At 39.8% G+C, this 22,850-nt stretch overlaps 1 protein-coding gene across 1 annotated transcript in view; it reads right to left on the bottom strand.

The window, feature by feature from the left end:
- Positions 1-132: 132 nt before the first annotated feature.
- Positions 133-22,850, bottom strand: part of LOC116992255 (protein furry homolog) — an 89,663-nt gene continuing 66,945 nt past the window's right edge. The window contains exons 14-25 of the mRNA XM_033051713.1: positions 22,739-22,825; positions 20,843-21,014; positions 19,644-19,776; positions 14,581-14,688; positions 9,269-9,524; positions 8,001-8,183; positions 7,026-7,112; positions 5,271-5,530; positions 3,886-4,075; positions 3,005-3,129; positions 2,754-2,811; positions 133-261 (exon numbers count right to left, since the gene is read on the bottom strand). Coding sequence (XP_032907604.1) covers positions 133-261; positions 2,754-2,811; positions 3,005-3,129; positions 3,886-4,075; positions 5,271-5,530; positions 7,026-7,112; positions 8,001-8,183; positions 9,269-9,524; positions 14,581-14,688; positions 19,644-19,776; positions 20,843-21,014; positions 22,739-22,825 — 1,788 coding nt within the window. The remainder of the gene's footprint in view (positions 262-2,753; positions 2,812-3,004; positions 3,130-3,885; positions 4,076-5,270; positions 5,531-7,025; positions 7,113-8,000; positions 8,184-9,268; positions 9,525-14,580; positions 14,689-19,643; positions 19,777-20,842; positions 21,015-22,738; positions 22,826-22,850) is intronic.

The raw sequence follows: 22,850 nt of genomic DNA, 5'->3' as shown, positions 1-22,850 counted from the left end.
CATCAACACTCACATTCAAATGAGCTCCTAGCAGACACCACTCCAGTCCAATGCTGCAGTGTTGACTGCAGGAGTTTTGCCCACAGTGATGTACTCCTCCCACAGAACAGGACTGCATGGCTGTTAACTGGCTCATTGTATTTCCCTGTCTTCTAGAAAGCTGTCCTTTCTGTCTTCTAACTTTCCTGGAAAGATGTGAATGCAACAAGGCCTGTTCTTTGCTGAAAGGCTAAATTGACTTGTTTGTATTCTGGCTCTCGTCTACGCAAGAAAAACATAAGAAGGTAAAAAAACTGCTGTTGCACTCAAAGAAACAAGAAAAGCTCAGAGAAAATGCAGATTTTGCTCTTCAAAACTGAGTAATACTGAGATCAAAGGCTTATCTCTTCTAGGACTCTGGCTCTGTCCATGGCCAGTATTAGATGTGTGGGAGAACAAAATGATGCTTTGTCTGGTATTCTGACCAAGAAATGGCAGAATTGCAGCATCCCAGCCAAAGGTTTTATTCAAATAATTATGCCATTTGATTTGTTCTATTCAGAGCCCTGTTTTTCTCCTGTTGCACCTTTAAGGCTCCAGGAAGCACATGTAGAGAAAAAAGCAGTTTTATTGTAATACAGTATTTGCCAGACACAGCTGCCTCCTGCAGCAGTGTCAGAGGTGGTCTGGCAAGCTCCGTGCCAGTGCCCACAGGGCGGATCTTGTGTAATGTCCATTTTGGCTTATCCCTGCAGCTCTTGGCCATGCTGGGAATTCTCTTCCTAGTCACAGCATATGTTCAAGGACCTTGTTTCTGGTGTGTTGGATATCTGCCTGCTGACATGGAGGCCTGCCATGCTCTCTACAGCCACACAGCCCATACAGTCACTCTTGGGTTTCCAGGTGGCACTGCTTGCAGGAGGGTGTCCCATTTATTCATATCAGGAAAAATACAGCAATTAACATTGCAGTCTCTTGTTCTCATACTCCTCTACTGAAAATTCCATGTGCTAAATTTGCTTTTACTGCATACAGTAAACCTCTGAATCCTTGAAATTCCTTGCCCAAGGGTACACTAGATATGTACATCTCCAGAAAAGGCTTTTCAAGTCTAAGTTGTCATTTTGCACAGACAAAATGCAGAGGCAAGCGGCTGCACCAAGGTGTATTAATCCACTTCTGCACAGTATCAAAACAAGTGACCTTCAAATGAGTGACTTCATAGGGATGGACGCCACACTACTGAACTCAGGTGTGAAGCAACACAGAATGGAAATGATTGTGGACATTTACCAGACACAGAATTATTAAGAATTGTCCATGAGCCATCTCAGATTTCTATCTTGGAGCCAGATGGAATGGTCTAAAACTGAGTCAAGGAGGGAAAACAGCAGAACTTGAGTCCAGTATTGAAGCTCTCCCCATGACTTTTCTGGTTAGCTGCATAGACACATCCTGAAACTAAACTGCTTACTGAGGCTACAGATTTTATCACCAGAGGTTTTTAAGAACACAGAATTCTCTCTTGTGTGGATTGAAGATCTGTTGGTAACCCTTCCAGCACTACTTTCATTTGTAACAAAAGAGAGTACAGTAATTTCACGACCATAAGACGCACCAGACTGTAAGGCGCACCCCCCGGGAGTTGGCAAAATTCGCAACTTTGTAGATCATATAAGGCGCCCCGGACTATAAGGCGCACTTTTTTTTTTGCAGAGAGGCTCCGCCCCCAGCTCCGCCCACGCGGTTGCTGGCTGAGGCCCCGCCTCAACCCCGAAGCCATGGGCCCAGGCCTGCCTGTACCCGGCAGGAGGGGTGCCGCGGGCCCGCCTGTACCCAGGATCCGTGGCTCCGCTGGGCCCCTGCACCCAGCAGCCATGGCTCCGCCTCCACTCCGGCATGCCTGTACCCAGGAGCCATGGCGCCGCGGGCCCCCATGCACCCGGCAGTCGCAGGCCCCCAGCCCCCCTGCACCCAGCAGCTGCAGCACTGCGGGCCCCTGGACTCGCCTCCACCCAGCAGCCACGGCCCCGCCTCCACCCCGCTCCCGCAGCCCTGCCGGCTCCCCCCGCGGCTCGCGGCTCACACTTCCGGGTAGGCAAATTTCTGAACTTTTGCCCACATATAAGGTGCACCAGACTATAAGGCGCACTTCTGGGTTCGAGCGAAAATTTTAGTCAAAAGGCTGCGCCTTATAGTTGTGAAATTACTGTACTACAATGAAGGTTAAAACTCTGATGAATTTGTCAGTAAACTGATCTTATTTAGAATGAATCTTGTGCCATGTGATTCAGGATGACCCTGCCTGAGCAGGGAGGTTGGACCATTCTGGTCCCTTCCAGCCATTCTGTGATTCTGTGATTCCATGAAGTTGAAATATGTGACCCTGCTTGCCCTGAAAATAAAAGCACATCTAAACTCTGCTAAAAAATGTGCTTGTAGCCCAGCTGTGTTAAAGATTTTTTTTCCCAGATACTGAAAATGAATTTCCAATATATCCAAGTTCTGTATTGGGACATTCCATATTGGATGGGAAATTTTTCCTCAGAATGGAATTCTATATTGTACATTTCAGATCACTGATAGAATTTAAATTAAACTAGGTTTTAATGGAATTATTTTAAATTATGTAATTAATAAAATTCTTGTTGCACAGAGAGCTTAATTTGCTAGTTAGTACAAAACAATATATATACATTTCAAAACAACAGAATTACTATTTTAAAAATAATTTTTCATTTAAAAAGCTAGTACATTTGGTTTTTGCAACTAACCTCTGGTCTTCTTTCTAGGGCCTCTTTCATTAGTGGGTGGAGTTCTTCTACTAACTCCCTAAATCAAAAAAACATAAATACTTGTACACAAAATCTAATGACCTTTGAAAAGCATAAATATTTTATCCAACATATAAAAACAAAGCTCTGAAGTGCAAATAAAAATTTAAATATATATTTAAGTTACAACAAAAATAAAGCAGTTGTATTAGAGGCAAATAACTGAGAATATATGATAAGTGGAAAAGTACCTGAAAACAAGGGAATTTGTTCTTCCAAATCCCAATACAAGTGATTCTGTTATTTCTATGCTTTCAAGTCTCATCAAAGGAACTAGCTGCTTTAGTAAGACTCCAACAGATGGAGTTCCAATAGCCTAAAATATATTAAAATATTGTTGAATTTATTTGTCAGAATATCAATATTAAGTAAACACAATTTTTTTTACAAACTGTCTGAGAATTAATACATATTTTAAAAACATGCTGGAATGATTTTGCTATTATGGATATCAATCCACCAGTCTAACTGGATGTCTGTTACCTGACAGTCATCTCAATAATGCCTAACATATAAATACATCTGGGAAATCTCTTTGCTTTAGTTCAGATTATTGTAATTTACTTAATTAATTGCTTCATTAAAATATTCCAGTAACTGCATTTTGGAGCTACTTTTCCTCACAGGTTGCTACTACTTGAAAGTGTATTTTATATATTATTGCTTCTGACAGGCACATATCCAACAGGAATACAGTTTGCATTTGGAAATCTGCTTCATTGCTTAACGCTTCAAATTTACAAGTTGGAGTGCTCTACAAGGAAAGAAAGGGGGTGACAAACTAAATTTAACTTAAACACATGTCCAGACCGTCTATATTTTGAATGCACATCACCCAGAATGCAAAAATACCCCAAACAATATATTGAAAACACTATGGCTTTTGCCAAATATTTATCAACACACCATATCATACAGATGTTTTAATTGTTAATTATATGTGTTACGTAGTTTGCATATATCAAAATATTCCCTAACTGAAATATTTTCATCAGGACATGATTTTGCATGTGGATGCAGCTTAAAATTCTCCTAAACAAAATTACAGTTTGCTTGCAACAGGTTGCATCACCTTATTATCGTAGTTCATGGTTCCATCAGGAGTGGTAGCCATGATCTCTGGTGTTGAAGCACGCAGGTGTCCTGGGCTCATAATACTGGGCTTTGCTACTCCAAAACACAGAATAAGGTAGTTTCTCCACAAAGTAACATAGTTGTCTCCACTGCTTGCTGTACTTGTTTTCTTTGCATTAACAGGAATACTAGAATTTACAAATAAATTATAATTATTAAAGTGATCTTCCAGTCTTAATTACAGTATTTAAAAACATTTAAGAGAGAATAAAACATGGTATGCATCTACCAGCTGCAATTCAACATGACATGATACACAGGAAAAATCAATAAATAAAAATTTACAAGTTGCAATTATGAAACTCAAACCCACGTGGCACCGATTTCTGTATGGCACCTTGCAGGATGTGTGGACTGATACTCAAACATGAGACCAAAGGAAAGTTTACAGTAGTTTCACAAATACAAGCCGCACGGATTATAAACCGCACTTCCGGTGCCTCGACAATGTTGCTGTCTTTGTCAATAGATAAGCCGCACCCCGAATATTAGCCGCACTTTCGTTCATCGTGAGAATCCGTGCGCAGCTTTCACAAATTGGCCAATTAGTAACAGGATCGCGGCATAGCGGGGTTTACTGGCTCGGGGCGGGGCCAGGCAGGCTCGGCCTGCTCATGGTTGCCGACGGGGCCGGGTGGCCCAGCTCAGCGCCACGGCTCGGCGGGGCTGGCCGGGTGGTGCTGCTGCCGCCGCCGGGCTCGCTGGCCCCCCTCTCCCGTCAGCACCGCCCCGCGCCGCGTTCGCTCGCCCGGCTGGCAGGGCTGCCGCCGCTGCCAGGCTCGCCGGCCGCCCCCTCCCGTCTGCACCGCCGCCGCGTTTCCTCGCCCTGGCCGGCACTGCAGGCCCCCGCACCGCCGGGCTCCCCCACGCTGCTGGCCCCGATTCTGCTGGGCTTCCCCCGCTGCCAGGCAGCCCCACCCGTCGGCCTTCCTGCTTCTGCCATGCTCCCCTGCACTGCTAGCCCCAGTTCTCCCGGGCTCCCCTGCCCTGCTGGCCCGGGCTCTGCCGCCCCCCTGCCCCGCCCTGCTGGCTCAGGCTCTGCCGCCTGCCCCCCACACTGCTGGCCCCGCCTCTGCCAGGCTTTCCCACCTCTGCCGGGGCCGACCGGGCTCCAGCTTGGCTTGGGGCTGCCGTGGGCTCTCACTTCCGTGTTGGCAGCTTTTAGAATTTTGTTAATGTATTAGCCGCCCCGGAATATTGGCCGCACTTCCGGGTTTCCACCAAAATTTTGGTCAAATTGGTGCGGCTTGTATTCGTGAAATTACTGTATATTAAAATCACACAGCCCATACAAAATAAAGTGAAATGCAGATGGCCACTTACTTTGGATCCACAAGAGGCATTATCAGCTGCAGCCTCGTGAAGGCATATGGCCAAGCATAGCTGAGAGCTGTAGGACAGTGTTTTGGTAAATTCTCCTGCCTAAGAAAACTGAAGAGGCAGAGAACCCATGGGTCTTTAACAGACTGTGCAAAAATCCAGACATGGGAAGGACTTTTCACATCATAATGGCTATTTACTAGGACAGCATTCCACTCCACCAGCCATTGCAAATCCACGCTGTGTGTTAACGGGATTGTTGTCTACAGAGAGAAAAGATAAATTAACACTCCTTGCTGCACTAGTCAGAAACCAGGCACAGAGGCAACACATTTGGTTTGCTTTATTATTAATGAACAGAATGAACACAAAAATTCAAATATTGGCCTCTAGAAAATGAAACACCCAAACCCAGGTGTTGTTATTTCAGACAAATTTCCTAATTCCTGTATTATGAAGCCAGAATGTCTCTTTCTTGCTCAGTTTCTGTTTTCAGATGCAGAGGGGCCCAACCTCCCCACCAGTTTAATGTCCCTTTCAGTGCTGGTTTTGGCTGGGGTAGAGTTTATTTTCTTCGCAGTGACTGGTATGGGGCTGTATTTTGATTTGTGCTGAACACAGGGTAGATAATACAGAGATGTTTTTGTTATTGCTGAGCTGGGCTTGCAGGGAGCCAAGGGTTTTTCTGTTTCTTGTAGTGCCACACTGGTGAGGATGCTGGGGAGGCTGGGAGGAAACACAGCCAGGACAGGTGACCCCACCTGCCCAAAGGGAGATTCCAGACCATATGACATCATGCTCAGTGTATGAAGTGGGGGAAGAAGATGGAAGAGGGGCATTTGGAGTGAATATCTTTGCCTTCCCAATTCACTGTTATATGTGATGGGACCCTGCTCTTCTGGAGATGGCTGAATAGCTGCCTGCCCATGGAAAGTGGTGAATTAATTCCTTGTTTTGCTTTGCTTGTGTGCACAGCTTTTGCTTTCCCAGTTAAACTGTCCATATCTCAACCCATGAGTTTTCCAGCTTTTGCCCTCCTGATTCTCTCCCCGATCCCACTGGCAGGGAAGTGAGTGAGTGGGTATGTGAGGCTTGACTGCTAGCTGGGGTAACCTTTTTAAGCACCCAACATGTGGCACAAACCCACAGCCCTGGAAAGGGCACTCAATGTGGCAAGGACCATTTGTTGGTTTAAACTTACTCAGGCTGAAAAGTGTCCCAAACTGATTGTTCCTGCCCTCTGGAAATGGGCCTTTCATTAATCTCTAGGACAGCGTGTAAAATCAGTTGTCTTATGTTTACTGACACTTTTTTTATTTAAAATGCTCAATCTCAGCTTCCTCTGATGCGTGTCAGACACATCAGGCCCCTGAGAGAGCGAAATGAGACACTGACCCCAGCTGTGAATTACTGTGGAGCTTATGCTCAGGTGTGTAGGCACGGCCACTTTCTGAGGACACAAGGGAGCTAAAGCTTAATATTCCCTTCTCAGATGATAGTAGTGAGTTCCTCCAGCATTAGGTGGTGCTAGCGATAAGACTTTCTCAACTGCTCTATTTTCTGTGTGCAGTATCTTCCATATCCATATATGATTTCTTTCATGGAACAGATTGTCTGGGAGATTGTGGAGCCTTGGAGCTCTTGGGTTGGAGCCTGAAAACTGTATGATTTCTTTGAATTCTAGCAGTATTATTTTTAGTATTTCATGTCTGATATTTGTTATATAAACACAAGCAGTAACAGTAAAGTAGTACTTACTGAATCTGAAACAGCCACATGAATAAAGCTTTCAAGAATAGAAGAACTCAACTGATCCATAACATCAATCATAGGTCTGTCATCATCCTGCATAACACAGAGAATACAAGTTTATTGCTCTCCTGACCAAATTATTTCCTTTCTTATGTCTCTGGGATATGCAACAGAAACATCTAAAAATTAGGACATGAATCTGAAGTAGCTAAAAATATTCATTGTTAATGATGGGTACATTTTGTCTATTTCAAATTAATCTCAGAAGTAAGTCCAAGCTGTGGTTTGAAATGAAGTTAATTTGTGGCTATAGCTCACTGCTTAGCGAACAAAAGCACATATCAGAAAATCCCAAATGACTTTGGATAGCTGGTATCAAAAGACTGAAAAATTAGCTTACTGTTTATTGAAGCATTCCTTTGCCATGAACACACATATTTGTGTTCTTAGGCATTTAGATGGCTCACTGAGCTGTGACCGCCAGTACACAACATCACTCTCCAGATTTCTATATCCATAAAAAAGACTTAGACGTCTTTACTATAGAAGGAAAATACATGTGAATGATCTAAAGGTGTCTTATGCTGGGAGCTTTTTCACCCACAATGGTATGCCACAGGAATGGGTTTCATTTCCAATATAAATTCATAACCTTGACAATACAAAAATGACCATGCAGCAAAAAAGGTTTTACAGTGTATTTTACATTCACATCATTCCAAGAGAAAATAGAAGTTGCTGTACATTTCCCTTCAAATTATTATATAGGACATTTGCCATTCATGTTACATTGTTGAGTCCACAGAAAGGTTTGCAGTGTTAAGGCAAACAGAAATAATAAGCTGAGATCAAAAGCTTTTTCATAAACTAAGTGCATACATGCTACACTGCAGCAATTACGTTAAAAGCAACTGTAAGAGCAGTTTTGAGCTTTATCTTTGGGAAATTTTAACCCAAAGTTCCAGAAGAAAAAAATCCTACCTCTGGCTGGCCAAGGGCCAAGAACAAAGACCGGATTTCTCTGAGGATTAAAACAGCCAGCTTCCGTGTCGCAACCTGGAAACTGCACAGCAGAACCAGCGCGAATCCTTCGACGGCGTGCAGGACGTTAGAGTAGGGGCTTCTCTCAGACTGGATCCTGTGGCTGGATCCATTTGGTATCAGCTGGAGAACAGTGCAAGGGGGAGAAAATACAGTGGTGGTTTTGCAAGCCACATCTCCAAGAAATGTTCTACTTAACTAGGACATGTAAAGAATCAAAATGCAGAGGCCATGTAGATGCCAGACTGGGAAACGTGACATTTTCTCTCAGACAATCAAGTTTTGTTGCTTTAGGTTACCTTGTTCCACATAAGCAATGTATGAACAGAGTCCTTTGAACAAATCCTTCCCTCTAATTTTCAGTTAATCTACCCACTTTTTTCCATCCTCCACTAAAACATGAATGAATCATCAGATGGTGAACACCACACTTTTTCTACTCCAGAGAGCCTGTCCTCAGGTGCTTCTTTGGTCCTGTAGCAGCCAACACCTTAGGTAGGTGGCCTCTAGAATCCAACTCCACCAGTAAAGCACAATAATATTCAATGAAAAATATGCAAGGATCTCTCTTTTCTACATTTTAATGTACTCCTGTTATTACCTATTAATTACTGGTCCTCTGTGACATAAAACACACATCTTGTTTGCCCAAAGGAAAACATACTCAGTGTGATTAGTGCAGGAGATAAGCCTAAAATAATTTTTCATAATGAAAATATCTGTGGGACAGTGCAGATGGGAGGAGCAGGAGAAAAGCTGTTCAGTTCCCAGAAATGTTTGCTATACGTGGAGACAGCAGGCTATGGTAACAATCAGGTTCTTTGATGTTTCTGAATCAACCAAGGGAAAAGAACATCTACCTCACTCTTTACAGCATTCCCACTAGCATTATCAATCTGTTTCAGCCCTGGGAAAATGTCCTTTGCCACATCTACATACACATATTTCACTTTATGTGCTTTTGTTGATGTGCATATTTTAGTTTGACATGCATTCTCTTATGTTGCTCAACAACAACATCTGCTGTATTACACAAGGACATGGTTGTCCTCAAAAGACACGTGAACTAATTACCTAAAAAAATTTTGCATGGTGAATTCTTCTCAGGTGAGTAAATACAAAACACACAAACCACAGCAGTACCAAGGAACATAATTTCTGCCTTCAATGAGTAAAAATGTTAGGACACAGATAATTTGATTCCATACCTCTGCAGATCTGGTTTTGGCCTGCTCAGAAGCTTTTCCTGGAGTGTGTATTACAAGCTTCCATTGCGTCAGCAATTGTAGCAGCAACTTGAGTGAAGTATCAAGAAGGGTATGATGCATGTCATTCACTTCACGGAGCAGAAAATTGGTGAAACCAAAGAGTACATCCTCCCGCCAGTCAACAAAGTCAACAAGTAGGCCCTGAAGAGAATTCTGTGCAATGTGTCGAAGTTCATCATCCATATGGATGGACAACCTGTAAGTAAAAGTAAAAGTCAGATAATAAAAGATATAAGGCGTGTTTATCAGTACATGACAGGCACGGAAAATCCTCACTGACAGTGGCGGATGATGCTATCTTGGTTCATTATTGCTGACCACAATTAACATCCTTGACCTGTTTTCTATATTGTAGTTCTTGCTATAGCAGAAGATATTCAAGGATTCAAAAGAAGTGTACTCCCTTCCTGAAACAGGAAAGTACATAAAATCTCTAAAATACATAATTAGGCAACTTTTCTCAAGCTAAGTATATTTTTAATTCACTCATAACTCAATAACTTCCATATAGGTATGATAATAAAAGGCTTACAAATAAATACATAATTTCAGGACTTATATATTTATTTTTTAGCAATAAATATAAAAATAAAAGAATCACAACAGGTCAGCTAACAGTTAAAACAAAACTTTAGCCAAGATGCAAATCACAATTAATGAAAGCAAATCTTCAAAAGAATTCAAATGAGGCAGTTGAATTAAAAAACATGTTATGTTTTAAATAACTTAGGATGAGGAAGTGGGGAAAACAGCCTCAGAACTTTCTATACTTTCAGAAATACATTGAACATCCTCAAAGTCATTCTGAAAGATGGTGACATTTGAGATCTCATATTCAAATTTTATTTTCTTCTTTATTTGTATCATGTTGAAGTCCTTCTCGACATTAAAAAAAAAACATACTTTCTTTTGACACAGAAATCATCAAACCACTTCTGTGTTAGAAGTTGGCAGGATGAAGTAAATTCAGATTAGTGTGTTCTGCAATTTTTGGTTCATTGCCTTTATGATGCATTTTGTTTTAATTACCCATGAGACTGTAATTTTCTGTAGTGTGTTAGAACTCATTTTCAAAGTATTTTATCTACATTTAATCTACACAGTTGAAAAGGAGGACTCATTATAATGAAATGGACAGAAAGCTAGGAGAAAAAAAACCCAAAATAGCAAATGGAGTGGAACCAAAGTCCATTCAGTTGGAAGTGTATGATAAGATGTGGTTCATAAAAAATCTGGTTCATTATAGCTGCCTAATTTGGAGGCAGGGGACATTTTATTTAAGCGAAAAGAAAACAACTGCCATGAAAATTCACCCCTGGCGAGTAGGACTCCAAAAATAACTTATGCTTTAATAATCATGTGACTTCCCATATATATTTAGAAACACAGTATTTTGTTGTGCTAAGAAATGATCATTTTTGTCTCCCTTTTGGAATGCCAAAACCAGATAAACAAGCGAAACCTTTCGAGACCACAATTAAGTCACCCATGAAATGACATTCACAATGACACAGAACAATAGCAGAGGAGAGGATACCAAAGACATCTCCTAAGCCAAAGTTACTGCCCAGTGGTTTTATCTAATGAAACGAAATTAAAATTGAGCATAAGAATGCATCTATGTATTATCACCGTATGACAGGCAGTGCAGGAAGCAAGTACAAGTTTGTTTGCACTTGAGTCAGTTAAATTTAAGACCAACTCAGGAATTCCTAATGAATGGTTGCAGTGGGCAGTGAAAGGGCAAAAAGTACAGTGTATACTTGACATCTGCTTCATGGTTTATAATTTGAATACAGCTGTCCTGGCAAAAAGTCTAGCTGCTGACTTACAGACTCCTTCTGAAAACGACTAAATGACACATCTGTTGTGAGGATGAAAAACTCAAACAAAACGGTGAATAAAAGAAGCAATTAACTCAAAGTCGTAACTTCATCTCTTGTGAAAAGAAAATATTTAAGTTTTCCATCTCAACAGCACAGGCCCACAGAAATCCCCGGCGGAACAGCTTCTAGGATTCTTTTAAAAAACAGGGAGAAATGGAAACTTTACCTCTTCTGAATTTCTTATCCCTATATTGAGTCTAGTTTCTGACCAAGAACACACAATACTGTAATGTAGAGTTCTCTAGAACTGCAGATGCTTACCTTCTGGGCCTACACTTTCAGAATTGGGAGTAGTCAGTCTGGTCCCAAATAAACATGGGACAGTATACAGAATGCAGAAGCAGTTCTGATACTGGGGCATTCTGATGATTTACATTAAGTTTAGGCGAGGTATTAATTCTTTAAACAGTTTATTACTTTCTTCTCTGAAGGTACAGTAATGTCACGATTATAAGCCGCACTGAGTATAAGCCGCATTTCCGGACGCCAGCAACTTTTCATTCCTTGTCCATACATAAGCCGCACCTGATTATAAGCCGCACATTACAATACAGAGTGTGATAAAAGGTATCTATTCTATCACCATCTGTTGAGGGTGGGGGCAGTGATCCTTACCTCAACGGCAGATATTCTGCTAATGGGCCATCCATTGAAACAAGGTTGGGCATTGTTCTTTATCTTTTCACAACCCGTCCTTCCTCCAGAGAGTCATTTTCTGCTAATGCCCATTGAGTCTCACTGTGGGACTGATAAAATTACTTCATCCCATTGGAAGTTGCTCCAGCCAGGGGGAAGAGCCCAACATTTCTTACCAAGATAAAAACAGAGGCTTTGGGACACTAAGGGAGCCCCTTTCTCCACTGGACTCCAGAGGAAAACCGGATTTCTCCACATCACCACTGGACCTCCAGAGGGAAACTGCACCTTCTACAGGAGCACTGCTCCAATGAAACACATCTGTCACTGCAGGAGGATGCAGCCACCATTTAATGGGACTGCTACCAACACCCTGCCTGATGGGGTGTCAGGTTGTACTCTGACTCTGTCAGGGTTTGGAGTTTGTTTCTTTGTAGTACTGTATTTCTATTTTAATTTCCCTAGAAAAGAACTGTTATTTCTAATTCCCGTATTTTTGCCTGAAAGCCCCTTGATTTAAAAATTATAATAATTTGGAGGGAGGGGTTTACATTCTCCATTTCAAAGAGAAGTTCCTGCCTTTCTCAGCAGACACCTGTCCTCCAAACTAAAACAGCAACTTTTCATTCTTTGTCCATATATAAGCCGCACCTGATTATAAGCCTCACTTTGGGTTCGGACCAAAATTTTAGTCAAAATGGTGTGGCTTATAATCGTGAAATTACTGTATGTTTCTGAAGACAGTTTTCAGTTCGTGCTGTCCCAGGCTAAATAGACTCAATTTTTTCAATTCACTTATCTTTTTTTCCCTTGTTCTCTGGTGAGTCTCTTCTTCAACTACAATGCCCCAGTTTGCATGCTCCTTCTCCAAATCAGGCATTCTTGATATTGATATGACCAGAAGCAGTTTTTTGAAAACCTTCTAGACCTATACATGTGAATAAGGTTTGTCTTTTCATAGGAACATCACTTCTTTGTATCTGCTCAGTTTGTGATCCTGCTCTGCAATACTGAGACCATACCCAGTTGTTTCAACATCACTCTGTACAGCTTCCAAACCCTAAACAGTTTGTTAACTACTTTCCAACCTATTGTGTACCTACCTCTTTTAAGTTATTTGTTTTTCCCTTGCTTATACTTAGGGATACGACTTAAAACACAACCAAAGTCTCAAAGATGCTGTAGCATGAGTACATGAAGGATAGAACAGATTTCCAGAGTTTGTCTTCTTTGGGGAAAGGCTGAGCATGTATTTGTTTCTGAAGTTGCTCTAGAGAAGCTTCCCTCAGGCCCTCTTGTATCTCACTTCTTTTCACAGAGTCAGACAACTCAGCAAACTTAGGGCTTGCACTGTCCCAGCAGGGCAATTACCCAAGAAATACTTAGAATCACAGCTGACCTTTTCTGAATGAAGTTTGATGACAGAATAAAAATAGGCCAGTGGTTATATTGACAGTTGTGAGACTTAAGGAGGATAGCATTAATTTAGGAAGAAACTCACACCAGTCTCCAAATTTTCTTAAGGGTAGTGACAGGTCTGACCTGGACAATACTGTGATTGAAGAGCTGTGACCAGAATAGATATGTGCTTTTTAGCAACTCAGTTAAGGCCATTAATAAGGATAGAACTCTAGTTAAAATATTGGATTAAAGGAAAACATGTCCTTTTAAATTTCCCTTAAGCAGAATTGATGCAACTGTTTAATAAGGTATCTGTATAATTTAATAATGTAATGATTTAAAACAACCTACAAGTGATTTATAGCAGACAATGTGCACACAAGGAAATCAAGCTGGTCATGCACTACAGCACACCTACTGCTGGTTGATGATTTGGCTTATTTGGCTGTTTGCACTCTCCACTACTGCCAGAATCAATTGTTTCACTGTTTCGGCACATCACTGGGAATTAGTTGTTCATAGAGGAGAAAAGACTGTATTTGTATGTAGCCTTCGGGCTCCCACATCTGCCATTCCCACATTTGTGATGTTTGAAAAGCAAGAACAGGGTGGCAAAGTTTGCTTTGCAATATGCTGCAAAATTCTCTTGGTTCAATTTACTACCATAATCCACTTACATACTGAAATGTAATAGACTTTTCTGTACTGACCAGAACCTTTTATTATAATTATTTGCCACAAGTCACTGATTTGATGTCCTGAAACTTAAGTGGTGTAGCAGTCATGTCACAGACTACCTTGTTCAGTGAAGTCTACTCAGACAAATTAAATGGAGGGATATAATATTTTTCTAACTTATATTTTCTTTATTTTATGGCTTAAAAAATAATAATAACAATAATAATAAAAATGTAAAAAGTTTTTTGTAATATACTACATTTGGCACATTCTGTTTTACCAGCGACATGTGGAATCATAAATCAAAACTAAACAAGTATCTCCATGTTTTTCCACTTCACAGAAAAGATGTTTTCTCCTGTTAATCAGAATGCTGTGATGGATAGAAAACAGTAATATGTTGTGACTTTCCTGTGTAATAGCGAATATCATGTAACCTACATACTGATAGGAAAGTTCTGGAGGACATCCCCACTTTTTCATAAAATAATGAACCATAATAAAACCGCAAAAACCGTATTAAGTTGCTATGACATCTCTAATTCACTAAGAACAATTTACTTTTATAAAGCATATATAAAAAGAAACAGTTTCATATTCTGTAGCTCAGCTTTTCACAGTGTTCCCCTGGAGCAATCATTCAATTCTCACCTTGCCAGCAAGTCGATCAACTCAAGTTTTGACATTCCATCAGGAAGTAATCGAGGAATAGCAGCAACACATGTTCTGAACAGATCAATTTTTGGTTTTCTTTCACCACTGAAAAATTAAAACAGAATTTTGACTAAACTTAAGAAGGAATTGTTTTAAATGATCCACCTCTAAAGTGCTAGAGGCCTACTACAAGCATCAGAATGGACAGCTAGACACTAAAATGAAATAAGAAGGAAACATAATTACATTTTCCCACTGAATAAATGGTTTTGATTTTTACACTTCTCATGCATCATATTGCTTGAAAAAACAATTATTAAGGATTCATTTGTTTCTCTCTGAGAGGAATTGGCATATATATAAAAAATGAAGGTATAATGTAGGAGGATTCCGCCATCAAGATCCTCCATCAGCACTTATATGATGCAAGCTTTGGATGAGGCAATGAGGAAAGAGTTGGGGTGTTCTCCATCACAGTGCAGTTTTATTTTACCAGTTGTATAAAGCAAATAGGATGTGTGTAACAAGTTCAAATAACATGACTGTAGACCCAGAGATTTGCCCCAACAGAGGACAAGCCTATGGAAAACCATCATGATACATTTTTATACTGAAAAAGGTGTGTAATTTAGAGGTAGCCATGGTCAGAGAGTTTCTGTTGATCACTGCCAGAGATAACAGCATTTTGGCAACTCTTATCAGCTACAACATGTTTTAGCAGCCCTAAGGTTGTTCTGATCTGTGGAATGGCACAACTGTTCCCTAATAGCCTGTGAAAGTCATTAAGCCCAAAGTTCAGCTTGAACCAAACATTAGGTTGGAAGTCCACGAGTCTTCTATAAGTAGCTCAAGTTTCAGCTGTTGATTATTTTCAAAACAGATGCAGTTGTTTTCTGACTTGTTTTCAACATTTTTGATAAGTCTGCAGATTAAATAAGTCCTTCAGATAAACCCCAAAGTGTGGATTTTTAAAAATTTGCTCATTTTTATCTCAGTCATCTATTATCTGATGGTGGAAAGTAGAGGAAATTACCAAAGCATAACAGCATTTCAAACTGTGCAGTCTTTCCCACAATATTAGTAATTATTAGCCTGTAATACGCTTTGGAAGAATCAAAAAAGTAAGGTCCTATTTAGAGGCCATATTATAAACATGCAGAGAAAGATTGTTCCTCTTTTAATATGCTTCCAATAAAACTAGAAAAGAATAAGGGGAGAAAAAGAGACACCAAGAAGCATTGTAAACTACTTAAATTGACACCACACTGAAATGGAGTGACAAAACAAAAAATGAATTTAGTTATCCTGCACCCCGGTCTGTTGCCCTGGTTACTACATTACCCTGTCTCTCCACCCAACAGACGACATTGCATTTGGGTATCTTACTTTTGTGTTCAGTCACAGAGAAAGCCTGGATGCAATGCAGTCTGAAAGAAGATTTTCTGTATTCATTATTTCTGTGAGTAACACTGAGTACAGTTCAGTGAGTACAGAAAAGACATAAACTGGTATTAGACTTACTTAATTCTAAGATTAAAGACAGTTTTGTAGTGAATATTGTACTGTCTCTTAAAACCCTACTTATCAGCTTAGACATATATTACATGAATAAAATCTTGACATATTTTTAATTAACTGTCTTAATGGTACAGTTAGGAGGAAACTATATTCATGATTAATTACCTCTGTCTCATTGTGTCTGTATTCTAACAGATAGAACTTGAAAAGTGTCAGCAATTGACTGGAAAAGGAGTACAATACAACATCTCACTTAGAATTTGTTTATAAACAAATCCCTTTCAACTATTACCACTAAAGCAAATACTAGTACAGTAATTTCACGATTATAAGCCACATCATTTTGACTAAAATTTTGCTCCCACCCCGGAAATGCGGCCTACACTCAGGAGTAGCTAATATGTGAAAAATTTTCTGAAATTTCCAACCCCGAAAGTGTGAGCCGAGGTGCTGAGCTGAGCACCTGCCAGCAGCGCAGGGTGGGGGGAAGGCAGGGGGCTCCCTCCTTCAGGCAGCGCAGCCCAGGGCAGAGGCGAGGGGCTCCGTGCTGCCATCCCTGCAGCCCAGGGGGGAGGCGGGGGCTCCCTCCTGCCGCCCCGTGGCTCGGGGGGGAGGTGGGCGCCTGCCGCCTAGCCTGCTGCCGCAGGAGCAGGCAGGCTCCTTCCCCTCCCGCCGCCGCAGGAGCGGGGGGGGCTCCTTCCCCTCCTGCCGCTGCAAGTGCCGGCGGGCTCCGACCCCGCCTGCCACCACGGGGCAGCGCCGGGCCGGGGCGAGCGCGCCCAGCGGTAGCGGTGGCCAGCCCCAAGTGACCCTGCCGAGCGGCAGCGCCGGGCTGGGCCACCTGGCCCTGTCGGCAGTGCCGAGCGGGCCGACCCCTCACGGCCCGAGCCAAACCAGTAAACCCCGTCATCCCACGATTCTGTTACTATTTGGCAACTTTGTTCCATGCGGGTCCTCGCTGCGAACGACAGAGCGGCTTATAATTGGGTGTGGCTTGTGTATGGACAAAGAACGAAATGTTGCCAACACCCGGAGATGCGGCTTATAGTCAGTGCGGCTTGTAATTGTGAAATTACTGCAGATGGATTAATAACTAGCACAAAATGCTGTATTTTTACAGTTATTAACGTTAAAGTGCCATTGGGAATTTCATGTGCAGGCAAAACAAGTCTTCCTTCATGACTTGAAATGGAAAATGAACTTTGCAGAGTTTCCTTATGCTCAGACCCTAGCAAGGGCAAAGTTTGTGCATTTCAAATGGAGATTTGTAAAATAATAGTCTGAGAGGAAACTCTTCTGAAGGCAAATGAGTAATTATTTATAAATATAAAATCTGTGGGTGTTCCGTGGCTTATCAGCTGCTCAGAAGAGTAGCAGGAGAAGATTCAAACCTCAGGCTCAAGTACCCAGTTCACCATCTGAGCTACCAGGCACAGCACACAAGGGAGGAAAGGAAAGCCTTTGAAGTGCTTGCAAGGACAGGTTTGTGTTTTAGAAAAATGGGTGCCCTATTCTAACTAAATGTTGGAAAGTAATTATAACCACTATTGAAATTCATATCCCAGTGCAGGATGCAAAGGATGCTTCTTACTCAGGATTTTAATAAGACCCTCCATACTGGCATTCATTATTTCAACAATAAATGCTTAAAGGATCACTAATTAAATATTGTCAAGAAGCAAGCCTAACACTGCCAAAGAAAATTCCAGAATCTGCATACTTTACAATGTTTTGTCTGCTCACTGTTTAGCTACTTCCCTTTGATTCTTATTTTATTGGTTAATAAAAATACCACAGTGCTATTCATTTTATACAGTTTGCACATAAACTTTACATATGACAAAAGCAATAACTTTAAAATCTACATAAATATAGTGTGATATCTACCAATTAAAGCTCATAAGAATTCAAATAAATATGTAACTCTAGTGAAGCACAGAATTCTGTGAATAAAATGGGAAGCAATTACATAAAAACAATGTTGGCTTTTCACATATCCACAATGCAGTTTTTTAAAGGATCATTTTCAATCCTGATAGTAATAGCCACTGATGTTTCTTGTGAGTTCACAGGATTTGAGATCAACTGATAATTAAGTATCCCAGATACTTTCCCTTGAAAGAACAAGTAAAAATGTGTTATAATCTGTCTTGCCTTTCAAGTGTATATATTAGAGCTCATCTGGATATAAAGTACAACACAAAAGGCAGTACCTAAATATTCCAATCTTCATGTTACTACCAAATCTTAAGACTTCCTGAAATTTAAAATTCTTTTGAGTCTATTTGTTTGCTGACTCTAAAAACAAACAACATTTTGGTGATGCTGAGAAACCACCAAAGGATATTTATTGCAAAGATTAAGTACACTTCTTATCTTAGTGCCCAAGGTTTCACTGTACAATTATCTCTAAGAATAAAATGTGAGTTTCAAAACTTGCTTTCCCTACCACAAAAGCCTGAACACCCAAAATGGTTACGAAAACTGTGAGTGGGAACTGAACAGGATGCGGGGTAGGACTGCAAGAAAAAAATGAAATATTATTGGATAGTAATATTAGCTACGAATATAAATAAAGTAAGAGTGCTGGTGACACAGCTTACAGTCTCACCTAGAGGCACTGCAACAATATACGGGCAGAGATACAAAAACATAAAGATTGAATCAGTTGTAGAAGGTAGTTCAATTTTGGCCAGTCATTGCAGTCAGTCTATTACCCACAGCATTCCTTGGAAGTTGACTTTTTTGAGCAGTAAATAAAAAAATCTCAAAGAGACGAGTGTCCTTTTCATTACATCTCAGAATTTTTCCAGGGGTTGTTTCTTTTCTAGAATAATGACCATGTCCGCTGCTCTAACAAGAGAAGTATGCAAGGTCTCCTTACAGTTGAGATCTCCACAATCTCTGCTCTGCATGTTCAGATGATGTCTCTGTGTCTCTAACCTCTGCTTGATGTTCACCTCACCAGAACTCTCCAGGAAACTTCCACCTTTAATCATTTTGGATGAAAGTGAAAAATGGTGCTGTTCAAGGCAGTTTGTAGCACACTGGTTTGATTCTGTTCCAGCGGGATATTGCTCAAATCCAAGCCTTACCACAAGATTACTTGTTTTTTAATTAAGATTTGATTTTGATTACAGGCATGAAAAGCAAAGGGGATTTTTGAATATTGTTATTAATAGGGATTAACAGAATTCATTGCATTCATTTTGAAGTTCAGTGATGCAAATATACCCTAAGACAGTGTTCTGAGACTAGGCTGCCATGTTTTCTACTTTAGCATTCTACTTCTACCATCTAAACAGCCATGGGATTCACACATGATTCTACCTACATCATGAACATCTTCACTTCCAAACAGTGCAGTATTCAAAGAAGCACAGTCGACTTGTCTTACACATTTTTTCAAAGTATATACTAATTAAGCTAAATATTCCTGTTTCTTGCTGTTTCTCTGATGACTCGTGATGGACAGAAATAGAGAAAAAGTTCCAAAATTACATCTCCATGTTTCATGGGAATTAGTGTTCTTTAGCACTCACGTAATCATGTCTTCAGGTTCTTTGTTAAGCATCTGTATGTTGGTTAGCATCATGCACCGACCCACTTCCTTGTCAAGGTGTCTGAGTATGTTGTCCACAGCTTTCCTTACTTGAGAATAATATAATGACATACCTGCAAAAATATGTTTTTTGTATAATTTGGGATATCTATAGATACATATATATATATATATATATATATATATTCTGGAAAAGAAAATTGCTTAGTCATGCTGTGGTTCATGAAGTAAGAAAAATGCTTTCCTCATGAGATAGAATGTTCCACTAGTAATGATATCCTGATCCAGAACCAGAATATGTTGCCTTCTCCAAAAGGAATGCTTACATACTACACATGGAACCTGGAATACTGGATCATAAAATGGCTAATAAAATTAGCAAATAAAATGTCTAATACAAAAATTTAATACTGCAAACATTATACTGTACAAAATAGTATCTTCGAATACTTCAACAGCAGTGGGTCCTACACTGCTTATTTTCTTGATATTACTACAGTGATCTAGCACAGTACAATACAGGTCTTTACCACTGCTGTAGACTTCATTTCATTCATGTAACTTGGGGACTTAATGAAATGTGAAGGTGAGCAGCCAGATTTTATCTCTTTGCCAACAAAACCAGGCACCTTCAGGACATGATAGACAGGCTCTTCTACAGCACAAGATTCTTGCTCTACATTGAAGGCCATGACAGTAGTGTTAATAACTTAGGCACTTCAGTACAACATTATATTACATGTAAAAGTTTTGCCATTTTGAAAGTTTAAGATATTGCAATTAAAATGAGGCTATCAATGGAATCTTCGATGGTTTTCAAAGCTGGCACGTCTTTGAGCACAGGTACTGCTTCTAATAGGATGAATATCCATGAATAAACACAGCTATCAGCATTGAAAGATTAAAGGCTACTACTGAAAGATTAAAGTCTTTAAACCCTTGCAGAATACAGGGTGACTACCTCTTGTGAAGCATGACTGAGGACTTTTCAGAATAACCTACAAAAAGCAGCATTTGTCAAACTGAACCATACATTTCATTAGAACACACAACAAATTAAATGCTTACAACAGAAAAATAAATCAAATACTTAACAATAATAAACTATTCTGATCAGGTGCTGAAAACGCTCACATCCATTCTCACACAAGTTTCTATGTTGTCCATTCTCTTACTGACCTATCATTTTAGCTTCCTCCTCTGTAAGAGTTTTGCTCAAATAAGTTTTCTTCACTCTGAGAGTGTTTCCAGAGGGCAGAACAGCTCCAGTCACTGGCATTGGCGGTTCACCATCTTTTTGCTGCAAGCTATCAGCAATTACCAAGAAAGCTCTCAGGCCAATATTCATTCTCTGTGAAGTTTAGAAGATGGATGAGTACCATAATCAAATAATCATATTCTACTCATATTCTTCATTCACTTTGAAATTTTGAGAATGCACTTGCTGGCATTTTTTCCTGTATCTTCACTAAATTAACTAGTCTGATATATTTCACAAAAAGTGCCCATGAAATAAATAGTGAATTCTTATCTCCACTGTGAGTAGTGCTCTCCTCCCTCAGAACTTTAAGTATTTGCATTAGCACATAATCTTTTTATCTTCAGGATAAAATACCTGGATATGATCCACAGTGTAGTGTAGCAATGCATCTTAAATGGACCTTCAGTTACACATAAATCACCTACATCTGTTATGAAAAAAAGATCAATAACTGTCTTGAAAGGCCCCAGGGTTTATCATACTGACAAAGTCTGGAATGTTCAATGCAAAAACTACAATGTGAAAATATAAGGAAGCTGAATCTAAGTGACCTGAATGCCTTCTGGGAATGCACCAGAGGAAAACTTGCAAGCTTCACACTGCAGTGATTGAAAGACTAAAATGTTTTCAGTTTCTCTGGAATGTGTTCCAAAAACTAAGCCAGAGATACATTTATACAGATTATGTTTTTTTGGTTTTTTTTAGAATGCTAAAGTCTATGTACATTAAAAAGCGGTGCTGTAATTTTTTTTTTCAGACTTGCAATGCTGTTGAGAAACAGTAAAATTTCAGATGTTGATTTGACAAGAAGCTATGGATTATGTCCACCCCCTCTCAGTTGGGCTAACACAAAATGCCCTTTGTAGGGCTCTTCTTAGTCAATGCTGCAGGTGGCTGACCCAGAGCATGGTGTGGACTGCCCGCGCAAAAATTCTGTTCTATTCTTTTTCACTATGCTACAGAAAGATGAAAGCTGTGTTCAAAGTAAAGCTTGACTTCATTTTTCCTGCCTTTGTCAGTAGAAAGTTTAATCTACTTTTCCACATTTTTTGTAGCAAATATAATTTGTGCAAGGCAATCACTCTATTTTAACATCTTAGTGAAAAGATACACCAGTTTAATTCTGCAAGATTAACAGACATGTTTTATAAGAGGATCACAAACTATTTTGTATTTTTTCTTAATTTTCAAATGAAAATAGTTTCAAAATTTCAAGAAATGATATATTTTTAAGAGAAATTTTTATTATTTTAGTATTTATTTATATTTTAATTTTCTTGAAAAGTTTTTCAAGTTTCTGATTGTTTTCTCTAGGAAAAGCACTAGGAAGTTGACTCATGACACCAACACCAGTGGAGCATTGCTTGTCAGAGTGGTAAAATTTTATTAGAGTGTTTTCTTCTTCAAGTTTTCTTGCATCATGTATTCTCAGTAAAACTGTTTGGAAAAACATTGACACTGTTGCAGAAAAACTATTGTTATATTAAAATTGTTTAAGGTGTTGCATATAACAATAGCAGAATGATAAATTCATACTGTGACCAATAGTTTCATTTATACTTCACTTTTTGTTCTATACATTTGCACTAGTTCACATTTGATATTCGTCACTGAGAAAACATCAGAAAGGCATAAACAATGTGACATTTTACAGACAGAAATTCACAGATATATTTTACCAATAAATCAGATTCAAGATTTGAGCTGAAAAGTGCACAAAGGTGAAAGCATGCCTAGAATGTAACCAGGAAGTAAATGTAGCCCAATGCAGTACATACAACTAAACAAAAAAAAGAAGCAGATGTAAATCATACCTCAGGGTTGAGACTGAAAGCTTTTGCTGGTTTTCCAACACAAAGGAAGTCAAAGATAATTTCTTTCATTGCAAAATCTAAACGTTCCTAAAATAGCAAAAATGCTGCAAAT

The sequence above is a fragment of the Catharus ustulatus genome, chromosome 2 (genome assembly GCF_009819885.2).
Source record: "Catharus ustulatus isolate bCatUst1 chromosome 2, bCatUst1.pri.v2, whole genome shotgun sequence".
NCBI lineage: Eukaryota > Metazoa > Chordata > Aves > Passeriformes > Turdidae > Catharus > Catharus ustulatus.
Note: the sequence above shows the minus strand (reverse complement) of the source record. Positions and strands in the feature narration are given on the sequence as shown.